The 14,295-nt window shown below is 40.3% G+C and overlaps 1 protein-coding gene across 3 annotated transcripts in view; it reads right to left on the bottom strand.

Moving 5' to 3' along the window:
- The window catches only part of TSNARE1 (t-SNARE domain containing 1), a 452,412-nt gene that overhangs the window by 211,654 nt on the left and 226,463 nt on the right, over positions 1-14,295 (bottom strand). For all 3 annotated transcript variants that reach the window (XM_082752775.1, XM_082752776.1, XM_082752777.1), the window contains one exon: positions 6,662-6,826. In XM_082752775.1, the coding sequence (XP_082608901.1) occupies positions 6,662-6,826 (165 nt within the window). The remainder of the gene's footprint in view (positions 1-6,661; positions 6,827-14,295) is intronic.

Below are 14,295 nucleotides of genomic sequence, written 5' to 3' on the forward strand. Positions count from 1 at the left end.
TGTGGCATGAACTAAAACACAGGATATGAGGGCAAGTGCATGATTCTCCCCAGAAGTGCTTTTCTCATTCAACACAAAACTTCTGAACAAACGCACCCTCAGTTAACGTGCTCCACAAGGAAGCCTGGAAGTGAACTAGCACACATTCAGCGTAGATGCTTGAGAGAGCATCATCTGGAGTGCAACCAAGTGAGTCAAATTGACAGAGAAAACACCGAAACAGCACTGGCCCATTCAGGGCAGAGGCTCTGAAACTCCAATTAATGCAACCTTTCATTTCTAACTGGCATGATTCTGGCAGTTTGGAGGCAGGAGTCGACATGCTAAGGACGTGGAGATTGACTAGGAAGCATTCTGATGTGAAGGCAAGTAATTTAGTTTTTGAGCAACGCATAAATATGCAGGCCACAAGAGTAGAAACAGGGGCAGAACAGGTAAATCAGTATGCTAAGAAGCCGGTCTCTGCATGAGTCTGCTGGGATACGCTGTTTTTTGTTCTCAGTATTTGCTAAGGCTTCTTCACATTTTCAAAAGAGCCCAGCTGTTATTTCCACATATCTCTTATTTTGCCCTCAGGCTTGCACAGTTTCCCACAGAATTTACCCTTAATTCTCCTTATTCCTTCTCTTTCCGAAATGTCAGTGAAGACTAAAGAAAATTGTTGTGATCAAATCATCGAATCAATAGGGCTGCAGCTGTACAAGGACAGAGAAGATGCCCGATCTCAGGCTTTGCAACTGCAGGTATGCATTTCTCTGCATTCATGTTACTAAGTCCTCTTACGCCCTGAACGAAGTGGATGAAGCCAAATTGTTTTTGGAGAATACTAACTCTCAAAATGTGTTAATATTTGGGTAAGCACTGGGAAAAAATGTGCTAGGATATGCCCTAACAACTTAGGAGTGTAATGAGTCAGTTCTGGTGCCTGCTAGTGTTCCTTGATACTCCTTAATTTACTAGTGTAGAAATTACCTAGAAATCGTTCCATCAGTGCTTGTAACCTTTGAATTGGATCCATGGGAGTTTAACACATTTCTTACGTTCAGCTTTGGTACGACACCAAGATCCCATGCACAGTCTGCTGCTGTAGCAGAAGGGAATTCACAAATGGGGAAGAATTGAGAAAAGAGCACCGAGGTGGCTGAAAAGCAAGGGAGAGTGACTTGTGAAGAGGAGGATAACTGTTAGCACTGAAGGAGTTTAAACACCAAAGGGGAAGAAGAATTATTTGCAGGGTCCAATAGAGTTTTACTAGGTGTTAAGAGCTGAGAACGAGTAAGGAATCTTTAGCGAGAACAGAGGGAAGCATTTCATCAACACTGAAGGCTGCTGGACCGTGAAATAGTCTCCTAAAATAAATGGTGGCAGCCCTACAGCCCGGGTCATTTTAAATTAGACTGGCCAAAATACTTGAGTGGATTCTCCAGGGAACATCTCAATAGCGGGTCCCAGGGATGGCCATGTCAACTTCTGACGCGCATGATAATGAGGCTCCCCAACGCCGCTGTGAGCAGAGTGCATTTGAACGCTGTTTGACACTCACACGGCAGCAGATCTTTCACGTTCGGTGCTTGTCATGATATTATGTTATTTATACATTACTTTGAGTTGAAAAGTCTGTGTGAAGAGACAAGCAGAGCCCTCATAAGTCAAACCCCTGGACTATCGAAGCTGATGAAATAGCTTGCATTAAACCTTCTAAACGGCTAGCATCAGTGAGAGATTTTACTGAAAATACCCCTCAGCAAGAAATTATACGTAGTAATGAGTGAACAAGGAACATGTTCGAACTAACAAACATACTCTGACAGACTCTGTGGAGCTTTTTCTTGTTTTATTTTTATTGTATTTCATCTTCTGTCTGGTTCCAAATGCTTGACTGACAGGAGTGTAAGTTGGCATCTATCACTTCTCTTCAAAACAGATAGGAAATGAACATCAACATTTCTCAACACCAATCCAGGGGGAACAGGCTTTCCTAAAACTATAAAAGCATCTCACACCTGTTGCCACAGCCTATTCAGCTCACCTTCCCTTTTGCCAAGAGAGGTATCAGCTAAAACAGAGTTCTGTTGTTTTCTTTTGTTTTCTCCAGGATATCCTCAACTGATGATCAGAAACTAGATGGAGGTGTTCTCGACGTATACTCACTTCCCACAAGCAAGCAAAGCATCAGCTCTCGTGTTCTGATGATCAGATATTACTGGAGAAAACTGTCTGCCTTCCCATATTAGCCAAGTTAATGCCTGGGTTCTGCATCATATAAAAAAAAAAAAAAGGAAAGAAATGGAAACCTGTGGAAATGCCCATTGGACCAGGGGGATCCCTTCTGTGATTTTTTGCGTCTTCTGACCTAAATGAGGAAAGAACACCTTAGAAAACTTATTCTCCCAATTCTGAGATGTAGGATGACACTCTTATCCTCGTTTCATAAGTGACTTAAGATCAGCATGATGAGCACCCAGGTCACATAAGCTGATGGCAGAATTGACATTGAACTATTTCCAAACACTTTCCTAGCACCCTTCTGTTGGGGGACTCTCCATGGGCATCTGCAGCTGATGGTCTCCCATCTTCAATGTCCACCCAGTTAGTGATGATTTATCACCAAGCTGTGTTTCAGCCAGACTCACCTTATATTCATTTGGTCTGAATGACTGACCTCCTAATTGTTAAGTTGGTAACTACAATTAGTTCTATAAAGTGTCTGACATCTGCTGCCTTTCAGGGCTGAGAGGTGATGTGATCAGTCCTGGTAATGTCAGGTTTGGCAGCCAACAAAATGGGCAGCTGCCTACCCCCATGGGCTGAGCTGTTATTGCTGCTGCTCCTCCTGGGGGGATGGAGACAAAAATGGGTGTAGGCAGCTCAGGATAGACAAGTGGCCTTTACTATTACAGGCACAACTCTTTGCAACAGCAGAAGCTCTTCAAATATGCCCTTGGATAACATTGGTAATAGGGTGCTGGTTGGACCAGATGATCTTGAAGGTCTTTTCCAACCTCATTGATTCTATGATTCTTTGATATTTCTGACCTGGCTATTCCCCACTGTAGATGGTAATAGCATGCTCGCTGCTGCATTAGCAGTCCAGGAAGCACAGGAGTGGGATGTGAGACTCCTATAGGAAAGGAAGGAAGGTTGTGGAAGAAGTGGGATGGAAATGGTGGTAGTGCCTGGGAGGGCTTCTTCTCCTCCTCTCTCATCACCTCTGGACCAGCTGTGTCTGTACTGGAAGGATCACCAGAGGTTGTCTGAAGCAATACTGAATTTAGCACCTTTTTTCTCTAGGTCTTTCCAGTCACCAGGCAAAGTTCCTCATTCAGTGGTTATCCATTTCTTCTCAAAGTTTTAATTCTTCCCCCCTGACTACAGGTGCCAGTGAAAGGCATGGGGGGCTAAATTATAGCCATTTGCTATGGCAGAGCTTGTGCCAGCACTGAGTACTGACAATGCACATTACAGTTCAGCTCATGTATTTCTGATGGCACATTTTACAGTGCTATATATAAAGTTGTTATGGCATCTATTATTCACTGCCAATACAGTTCAAGTTAAAATAGGTTTTATATAACAGTTCAAAGCAATATTTTAAGAAATAACACTTGTGTCAAGGCTGCTGTGTCCTACCAGATTTTGACATTTCCAAGCAATAAAGATCTTTATCCAAAATGTAAGGTTTTGGCGAGACATCTCCCTTGCAGACTTCTCTATTTTTAATCTGCAAGCAATATCAAAAGAAGTAGATTTAAATAAAATGAACAGCCAGCTGAACTTCTGACATGGCTGTTATCTTTCTAGGTGGGAACTGTGAACACTGAGAAGTGCCTCAAGGGATGTGCATGACAGAGAACAATGTCCCATTAACCTGCACCTCTGAAGAGATTCTAGAGATGTGGAAAACACACAAGTGGGAAAGAGCTATTGGAATGTTAAGAAGATATCTATTATGGACCCAATTTTATATCTGTTTTTCAGGACATGAGATGGCAAGAGAATTTATTTCCTCATTCTTCTAGCAATGAAAAAATGGTTTTATATGTGTTCTTGCAAAAAAGACAAATTCTACATCTCCAAAAGAAAAGGCCCAATGCTGGTACCAGCATCATGAGCTTCTCTGAAGTTATGTAGTAATCAGTGTGCCCCATAAGACAATGTTCTAGCAATGCTCTGCTTAAGACCTGTGTGTTTCTGGTGCTAGATACTCAGAAAAGTAAAACTCCCGATAAGGCCAATCTACTTGCATAAAATATGTTTTGCACTGCTCTATTCTTCATTCTGGTCCCCAAAGAGCACAGGAGAACAAATGCTATATATCAATTTGGTGATAAATCTAGTTTATTAGTTGGGTTTGACAGTTAAGAATAATGTTTCCTTTTAGCCTTCTTGGTTAGTTACTGGTTTTGAAAACATATTTGAAAAAGTTTTAAGGGTAACTTTGAGCTCAATGAGTCCTTTCTCTGTACACCAACAACTTCTAATGAAATTGGGGAAGTTTTAATGTACAAGATGAGTCTTTTCAAAAGAAATATGTTCATGTGGGTCAACAAACAGAAAAACAAAACTCAGTGAAAATGATTTAAAAGCACCATCTGCTTATTCAAATACAGCTGGGGAGAGGTATGATGCAGTCCAAAAATCCATTTCATTTTCATTATATTTCTTTCAAAAGAGATGTTAAATAAAATACTGCTGGGCCTAAATGCTTTCCTCCTGGGGAGAAATGTTTTAGCTGCATTTGAAATAATGTATGTGGAATGCAGTCCTGCTTACTGGATAAACACAGATCTCAGATAGCAAAACAAAATGGATGCAGCTCTGATGGGGACAGGAAAAAACAATTGGTAAAAACAAAGTGTGCTTAGGAAGCACAAGTCTGAACTTCACTAATTTCAGAAGTTGAATAGGTCATTCAGAGGGAAGCTAATATTAAGTGGAAAGGTAAGCAGAAGCTACCAAATCAATAGATATGCAATCTGCAAAATACATGAGCACTGCATTTATTGAGAAGTTGTATAGCACTGGGACTATATTCACCCAAATTCCTTGGCTGCCTCCTCAGCTTTCAACACAAGCAGCTTTTGTCCAGTTTCCACAAGCCACTGGAAAGCAACTCTCAGGATGCACAGAGGTGTACAATGCAGAGAGGAGACGTCAGAAGTCACCCTGAGTACCCCTTTCATGGCCACGAGGTCCAGTGTGGCACCATGCAGAAACACCATATTGCAGCACAAACACAGAATTTAAACAGTAAAATTAGGATACACAACTAAATTTTATTGTTGTTGTTTTGTTTTGTTTTTCCTGGGAAGGAAACGGCACAGCATAAAGATGGAAAGAGAAAAGCAGTGACTATATCTTAGAATAAACAATCACAACAACATCCTTTTTATCTGCAACACGATGCAGAAATACCATTGCATCCAACCTTCTTGGACATCACAGTACAAGATCATGTCAAAACATGCATCTTCTTGCAACAGAGTTCCCTAGAGTTTGTCCTGGTGGGTGCAAAGAGTTTCCCCACGTATGAAAAGCTCATTCACACCCAAAAATACTCAATATTCTGAGATATGAGAATATAATTTAATATGAGAATATCCTTTCAGAATTTCATCCCTAGTAATGCACGCAAGTGCACAAAGGTCAATCATCTCTATTCAGCAAACCATAACAGAGATTAGATGTACACTAACCTCAACCCACTCCTATAAAACTATCAATATTTCCTACTTACAGGATTGACTCATATGTAACTATGACTGTGTGCAAACAGAGGTCAAACCCTCAAAGCACCAGTCTACAGCAGGAACATTTGTCCTCTTTTACCACTGTTAACTCAATCACAATTCCTGCTACACCACAACCAAAATCCATTCTGATAAAATTAGCTCAATCCCATTAAAGGACAAAGTATAGTCCTTAATTAAATGTTCTGATTTATTCTGAAGCCCTCTTTTTTTGGTTCAGCTTGAGTTTAGGCCTGTAAAAGCATACAAATTATAAAGATTTTATATTCTAATTTTTACTCGTTTATTACTTAAATTTGAGTAACAAGAGTTTCCCAAAGCATAAAAGAGAGGTATAAAAAGAAAAATGTGGGATGTTTAACTCATTCAGACCTCTTTTTGTTCCCTTTACCATATTATATTTATAGCACCTCTAAGAAAAAAAAAAGTGAAGAAAAATCGTATGCCTTCTTTTACCTATATTAAGAACATCCAAATACTGTGACAAAGCAACAATTCTTGAAAAAAAATCAACTTATTTCATCTACTGATTATTCTCTCTAATGTTAAAGATGAATATTTTCTGTCCCAAACTTGACTTTCAATTGTTTCTGCAAAACAAGAAAATTGTTTTGCTGTTCAAAAGCAAGTTCAATTAAACTACCTTACTACAGACCGTTATGGAAGAAGAAAATAACAGCCAATGAAAATTAATTATTACTTGCCATTTTTATTGCAGGTCATATAGATTTCTAGTTCTTCCTTCTGTCACTCAGTTCCAATTTTAGAAATGCCTGATAATCTCTCCTATACCTAGTGATGATGTACAGGCAGCCACGTTAATTAGCATTTCTTTTGTCACATTGAGCAATGCAGCACACAAGGAACCTGCACTTCCAGCTTGCAAGCCCACGACAAGAGCGGTTACTGACCTCAATCTGCTGAATGGCCTCCTCCCGCTGACGGATGGCCTCCAGATCCTCTTCTGTGATTTCTGAGAGCAAGGCTTGATCCTGACTCTGGTTTTGCCACATGCCATCTCCTCCATTAAAGATCTTCTCATCATCGGCGAGGTCAGAGAAGGGAGTCTTAGGGCTCTGCTCAGATGGGGGAATAGAAAGAAAGCAAAGGAAGTTTAACTGTTGTTCAGTTTTGTGTAAACTTCTTGCTGGAAAAGAAAATAGTCATACAATAGATTACATAAACTGTGGTGAAAAGGTGAAGAGAATAACTGGAAGTTATATAAGGGAACACATATTAGGTCTTGAAGATGAGTTAGGACCTGAAGCCAGATCTCTTGAGCTACATTAAAGCCCCAGCAACCAGTTTGTTTTTTGACAGTTCTCACAGAACAAAACTTTTACATGCAACTGAAAAAATCACCCCATTGATTTTCCTGCAAATCCTTCTAGAATTAGATGCTTTCTCAGATGTACATAAGCCTTATGTGTCTGCCTTGAAGACTTCACAGTCCAACTTTCAAAAGAAAACAAAGATGCTATCTTGTTTATTTATGAGAAACTATAAATACAATTAAAAAAAAAAAAAAAAGAAAGAAAAAAAAAGAAAAAAAAGCAATCCATTACAATAATGTTCCTGCACAGCCATCAGTATGAGAACTTCACAGCTTCATGGCGTTTCCTCTGTAGAGTTGACTTGCTTTTGCTTCCACATCAGAAACTGATTTCTAGGTAGCTAGATGTTCATGTTGCCTTTGGGAGCTGTGCTTGTGTTCTGAGCCAGGTTCAAAAAGCCTGCTCGTGATTGAACTCATCTACACTGTGGAGGTTTAGCAAGATCTTCTCACCCTCCCAGCCCTTAGTTTGTGTGCCTGTAGAGATGGTTCAGCATAGATGGGACTGAGAGAATGAACTGGCACAAAGTTGGTATGGATAGTCCAGGTCAAGTCCAAGTCCTAAACTTACAGGCACTGCAGAAGGTTCCAATCCTACAAGTTTATGAGTATTTGATTTCAAAAAATGCACAAGGTCCTTCTGGCCTTGATCTGAGCTTGGACTCCCAATCAAAAGTTACAATAAAAAAGCAATCCGGCTGCTTCCAGCACTATGAAATTGAAAGACGAAACGGCAGTTGCTACAGCACGCTCTTGACCTGAATGTCACCAAAGTCCCCCAAAAACTACAGGAGAAAACAAGCACAACCATTCAGGAGGGTGCTCAATTCTCTGAATCTGGACTTATCTGAAGCACAAACACTGGGGCTCTTAAATGCCCAAAATTCCCCCAAACTGGGGGAAGCAAGGCCATCACATAGCTTGTTGGAAGGGCGTAGGACTGCAAGACTGTAAGGACTGCAGTAGAAGTTGCAGTGAAAAAAATGTCAAACCACCTAGGCACGAATGAGAAACCTAACCAAGCATGCAAGAGGGAGGCAGGAGAATGATCAAAAGAAAAAAGACACTTTTAAGGGGTTTTACTTCGTGCTGTTCTGCTTAGAGATCTGCCTTGGAGGAACTGTGAAGGAGGCATAGAGAAAATGGGTATTTTTTAACTATTACTGTCACATTTAGACATGCAAACTAGGTAGATTTTTAAGAGTATTAGGCACCTGGAAACTGTTATTTAACTCTTTAAAAAGTGTATAATTTCTGCATTTGGAGACTAAAGAACTTTTGCAGTTGCCTAAATATAGACTTTGCCTAACAAAAGCAATTCATTATTATTATCACCATCGTCTAGTTGCAGACGAAGAAAATTATACAATGTGATGAAGTAAGTAGGGTAATGGAAGAACTAGAGGCATGCAGAAAAAAATTGGCAGTGTAGAGTCAAGTATATTTCAAACATATAAACAGAAGATAAAAATATTTGACATGAACATCTTTGTTTCACCTTCTGTTTCCCTGGGATCTGTTATCTACAGAGAAAGGGTATGTTACAGGAAGAAAATCATCATTTAAAATGAGGTTAAAATTCATTTACACTTTAAAAAACGCATTTTAATAGGATTAAGATACTCTGGGGGGTTTTATTCACCAATTATTATGTGCCTCGGACACTAACTTATCTAGTGGAGTGTTTCACTGCCAAAAACATATATTAATGGACTCAAGAAGAAGAAAAGAAAACACACCATGGTGTATTCTGTTGCTTCATTTTTAGTGATAGAGGAGTTCTTGCACCTTCACCAGTTATACTGCACAAGGTGATGAAGGCTGGAAGGGCTCATGTGTCTGACCTCTGAAGATGCAGGAAAGCAATGATCTGGTGAAGTGCTGTGGTCACAAAGCTGCTCTGCCATGGATTTAAATGCATGTGAATGGCCACCTTAATCCATGCTTCCCCATACAGATACATCCATTTCAGTGGAAGATATCAAATTTGCTCATTACCAAATGTTTCCCATCCTGTTCTGAAGTGGGAGCACAGGATTAACAGGAGATTCAGCAATACAATAACCAGCTCCTCAAATGATATTAGTCCCTGCAATACTACAGTTGTATCACAAAGATGCTTGGTCTGGCTTCTGTCAACTGTATCTGTCATCCTCCCTTGTTGGTCCTACTATCTCTAAATAACCCCCAAATATAATACACATAGAGCAATGCAAGTGATGCTGCTCAGTCATCTCTTACAAAAGCCAGCTATTTACGAGTTTAAATACATAATGGTCTAGAAACAGATGTTTTTCTCCAAACAAAGTAGTGGCTTAAGTTAATTTCAGAGCTGCTGAAGGCAATTATGTGATTTTGTGTCCTTAACATCTTTTGAGAAAACCCAACCACAACTGCTGAATGAACGAGTGAACTGTGAAACAACAGAATGCAGGGGGTCTCAAATTGCCTCCCAGCCACAAAAACGGCTCCATAGTAACCTTAACTGTAGTCATCATGACCTGCTAGGGGGATCTGTATGGCAGCCGGCTGTGCGGAGAAATTAAAAGTGATTTTGTGGTTGTTGATGCTAGAGTGGCCCTCATTTCAGTGATAAAGTGAACAAATCCTGGATTTGGAAATAAGAAGAAATCTGATGACTTAATATTTCTGATTGAAAACGGTGTATAAGTAGGTTTATCAGTGTATTTCTTTCCCTTTAGAGTTTTGCTCATTGCCATGTCTGACAAAATCTCTTATTTATAGCAAGAAAAAATATGATGGAGGGCACTCATTGAGCCTCCACAGATAAAGTTCCTTTTGACAATGCACTGCAAGGGGCCATAACTCCCCATACAGGCATTTCTGCATTAAATTTGATTTAGTGCCAAATTTTATGCCCTGTGAATCTCTATGTGATTTTCTGTTGGATTTCCTTTCATAAATTGTTAATTGGATGTGTTTGAAGTTGCTCTTTTGTTGAAATTTGCCTGTGGCAGATTTTTGTCAAGATGTATCTATAAACCAAACACTGCCTGTGAAAAAAAATGATAGGGGAGAAAAAGTTGAGTTTATCTGATATGCTCAGTAGTTCTTTTAAAACTAAATTCTTAGGACTGAGGGTCATACTTTGTTGTTATTCATCATATCTGAAAAATTATGCCCCAGCACAACATTTTTTCTGTTGGATAAAATCTTTTCACTGGGATAAAATCGTTCCTGCTTACAACTACATTTTTTTATCAGATTTATTCTACAAATGGGAAGTTGCTATATGCAGCCGCTGATCGAGGAAAGGGGAAAAGAAAAAAAAAGAAAAGAAAAAAAAAAGGCTTATCTGGAAGGGGCAACTTCTGCCAGCATCTGTATTTTACCAGCCATCAAATCTTTACATCAGATACTGCACATCTGAGACCCCTCTGAAGACAAATCCCCCAATCCAGCCCCGTGTCTGCTTCACTCCCCATTTGTATATTATTTGGGACAAAAGAAGGGTGCTAACACACACAATTTCTTCTCTACGTACACAGCAATATCAGTAGTTTTACAGCCCGCGTCACATAAAACCAGTAAGGAAGGGACTGAAATGACCTCTCTTAATAGGCTCTTAATTCCACCCAGAAGCAGAAATCTAACCTGAACTACACCTCATATAATATCACCTAACCTGCGGGGTTCGTCTTCAGAGCATTAGGGAATATCCTGCAGGTGGGTGCTGGTAACAATTCAGTCCTGTAGCTCTCTTTTACGTCTCTAACTTTAACGATGTGATTTCTGATTGCTCATTACAGCCTGTTCCCTTACCAGAAATTAAAATAATCAAGCAAACAAGGCATTTGGACAGGTACTAAAGGCAAAGGACATGATGTGTTGACTGGATATAGGTGAGAAAAGACTCAGCACCAGTGAGAGTTTTACTGATTTCAATGGAAAAATTCTTTTCCACACTTCAGCAAAACCTGGAACTGAAAACCATGAAGACACGCAGCAAAATTGTAAGGCAGAGAGAAAGAAGGAGACATGCAAATATGTTCCGTTCAGCTCAGGTTAGCTACAAGTAAGATGATTAAGGAGACCAATGTGAGCTGCTGTTGCAGCCTCTCAGTCGTTCCAAAATTATCTGTAAAAGATGTCAATAACCAAGGTTTAATGGAGTTGGGTTTACAGACTGTGTCCCCCAAATGAATGACACAACCAGAGGGATGGAGGGATGAAGGGCTGAGGAAGACATTCACATTTCTACCTTCAGCTTCTGTGTGAAGGCAATCAAACAGGATAGTTGAGCTTAGTGCCTGAAATTAGACAATATAAATCCCCTTCTGCAACATCTCCATGGACTCTGACTTCAACCAAGAGTTGTGTCCTGGAGAAGACAGTTTAATTTCTGAGTGTGTGCAAGAACGTGGGAAGAGGAAGAGCTCTCACCTTGGCACCTTAGGATGGATGTGACAGCACTGCTATTGCCAAAATGGGGAAGGCAAATCTCCTAACTGGACTGAAAACCTAACTCTGGAGAATGTGAAGGAACACAAATAATATGTTTCTGGCTACTTTTCCACTCAAATGCATATTGCAATCAGTTAGAGCTGTCCTCATAATCGCACGGATGGAAGACACTCATGACTGAAAGCTGTCTCATTTATTCTAGATCATCCTGCAAGGTCTCGGAGTTATTAATGTGCTGAAATATTTCGCATTATTGTGCTGAAATATTGTTATTTCGTTATTATTTCACATTATTACCCTGAAACACAAAATTCACTGTGCACTTTCTGTTACTGGAAGTTCACTGAAAAATATCTAAAATCATGAAATCAGGATCAATGCAGAAAGAAGGGGCCTGTCAACTGTCTCTACTGCACAGAGCCACTTGCCTCAGCTCAGAACCATCCCCATACAGAAAACAACCTTTCTTTGCTATGCACATCATAGCTCAGAAATTCCCTGATCACCCCCAAGTTTATACAAGCCCAGGTAGAAGTCGTCTCACTAATAACAAGCTAATTTTGTAGTACATATTGCAGGTTGTTCCACGGAAACCTTGTGCAGCCAGGAAAATAAGAGTATTTTAGAGGTCTTACACGCCTCAGGCAGCACACCAAGAAAAGGTGCTCTGTCTTCTCCAGACTCCAGAAGCTTCCCGTGTCTCCAGCAGGGATATGGCCAGCTCAAACAGTAATCAACGCACCTCCCACACCTCCTGCAAACTCTCCCGTCTCCTTGGGTAACATTTTGGCTCTGGCTTTCACACAAAATGCAAATGCAGAGATGTTTATCTCCTGCTTTATAGTATGTATAGACACATAAACAGCCAGGCTACACTTTATGAGGATATCCTATTCTCGCTAGCATCCAGGCTCAGAGATTCGCATTTTATTGCGTGTAGAATAATGAGGCCAGAGTGCCTGCATTAAAGATCAATAAAATACTTTGCATGGAGGACCACTGTGCAGAATGCTGCCGTTGTTACGCTACTTGCTTGTGCCTGACGCATTTTTAATAGCACGTTGGCACTGCAAGCCGAAGGGGACAAAAATGGCACGGAGTAGCCAGTTTGGCCTGCCTACCTACAATATACAGCTAGGTTAAAAAGACAGATAAATCGAATTAGATAATCTTTCTCAAACCACCCTTCCAAAACAACTCACCCTGCAGACTCAATGAGATTTAGAGCTGTTTCTCACCAAGCAAAAGCCCAAAGCAATTACAGGTAGAAAGGCCTCAGGCAGGCACAGAACAAGCAGCCTGGGACCTCTAAATCTTTTAGAGGAGTGAAATAGTGATATTACAACTTTGCATTATCTTTCACACAGAACATCACAGCAGTGATTGGTAATCTGAGCTCCGTTATCTTAGGAGAGGAGCTTCCCACAACAACGGGGGAAGAAATGCAATCACAAATTAACCATTGCTTGCCCTTCCCTCTCACTCAAATGCTGGGCGCATTTTATACTACTGCCTTTAAGTCCTAAACAAAGGCCACTTTCAGGGGGATATTTTCCATCCTTCCTGCATGCAGCTCGAACACAGGCAAATACAGAAATGCATTCAGCATTTTCTTCGAGTTATGTAAATGTGATTACTCTGCACCAATGTAGCATGAGAAGAAGCAGCATGCAAAAATTAGCATAAAGGGAAGGACTGAAGTACATTTTTATTTAAATTAACTAGAATGTCTCATGTTTTGCTGTCTTCACTCTTGATCAAGTTGTTTACTTTTGAATGATGTGGGTCTGAAATTGAGCAAGAAAATCACCATTTCTACCCGCTTCCTGCTATGGAGTCTGCAAGAAATTACTAGTTTTAGGGAAAATGTAAAAACAGAAACTATTTTGCTGATTCGCTTTTCAGCATTTATAAATTCAATCATTCAAGTCTCTGCAGTCATGAAGGCTAAGAAAATCCATTTAGTTTCCTGGAACTAGAAGAGACTTACTAACAGAGTACCCAGTTCATACCTCCTACTGTTTCTTTCTTCTTTTTTTTCCTTCAAGACTTTATTACTCCACCAAATTCATTTTGAGCAATCCTGACCTCAGCTCCTAGGGCTGCTCTAGTTCAGAGTCGATCTCACTGCACTCAGGGTTGGAGAATTAAATGACATGTCTGTGGTAGACGAAGAAAAGGAAAATAAACCAGAGGCCTGAGGTTTAGCTCTCTGATATCCAACGTGCTTTTAACAAGCGCCATGTATTTTCACCCCAAGGTGAAGACCAAATTTAGGAAGAATGCCCTTCCCACCAGGCTCAGGTGGTGGGGGTGACACCGAGCACAGCCTTAGGTCAGATAATTTGCCCATGGAAAGCGTCAGCTTCTACAGCAAATTTCAGTTTATCACAAGGGCTACATTTGTCATGTATTTTCACTGTGAATAATTCTTCCAGATGCCCCATAAGCGAGAGAATGAGTAGTTCGTCCTATTCCTATTTCCAGTACTTTTCCCTCCTTTCCCTTGACTTGAGAACTTTATCTGCTATGCAAATAGATGGTCCTGTGGCAATGTGAGTGAAACGAAACAGCAGCAGTGAAAAGAGGTATAAATTCCCCCTCTCTGCCACCTAACATCCTTTTATTTTCAAGCCCATTTAATTGAATGATGAAAGTCTGATCACAAATATCTAAACCCATCCTTCCTGAAGCCAGCTGCCTGTACTATCAGCAGCTTCAGGTGTCATCTCCACATATGCAAAGCAAGCAGATAAACATTCCTTTAGGACTGTCTTGAAGAAGAGC

This window comes from Aythya marila (assembly GCF_965140915.1).
Source record: "Aythya marila genome assembly, chromosome: 2".
NCBI classification, from domain to species: Eukaryota; Metazoa; Chordata; class Aves; order Anseriformes; family Anatidae; genus Aythya; species Aythya marila.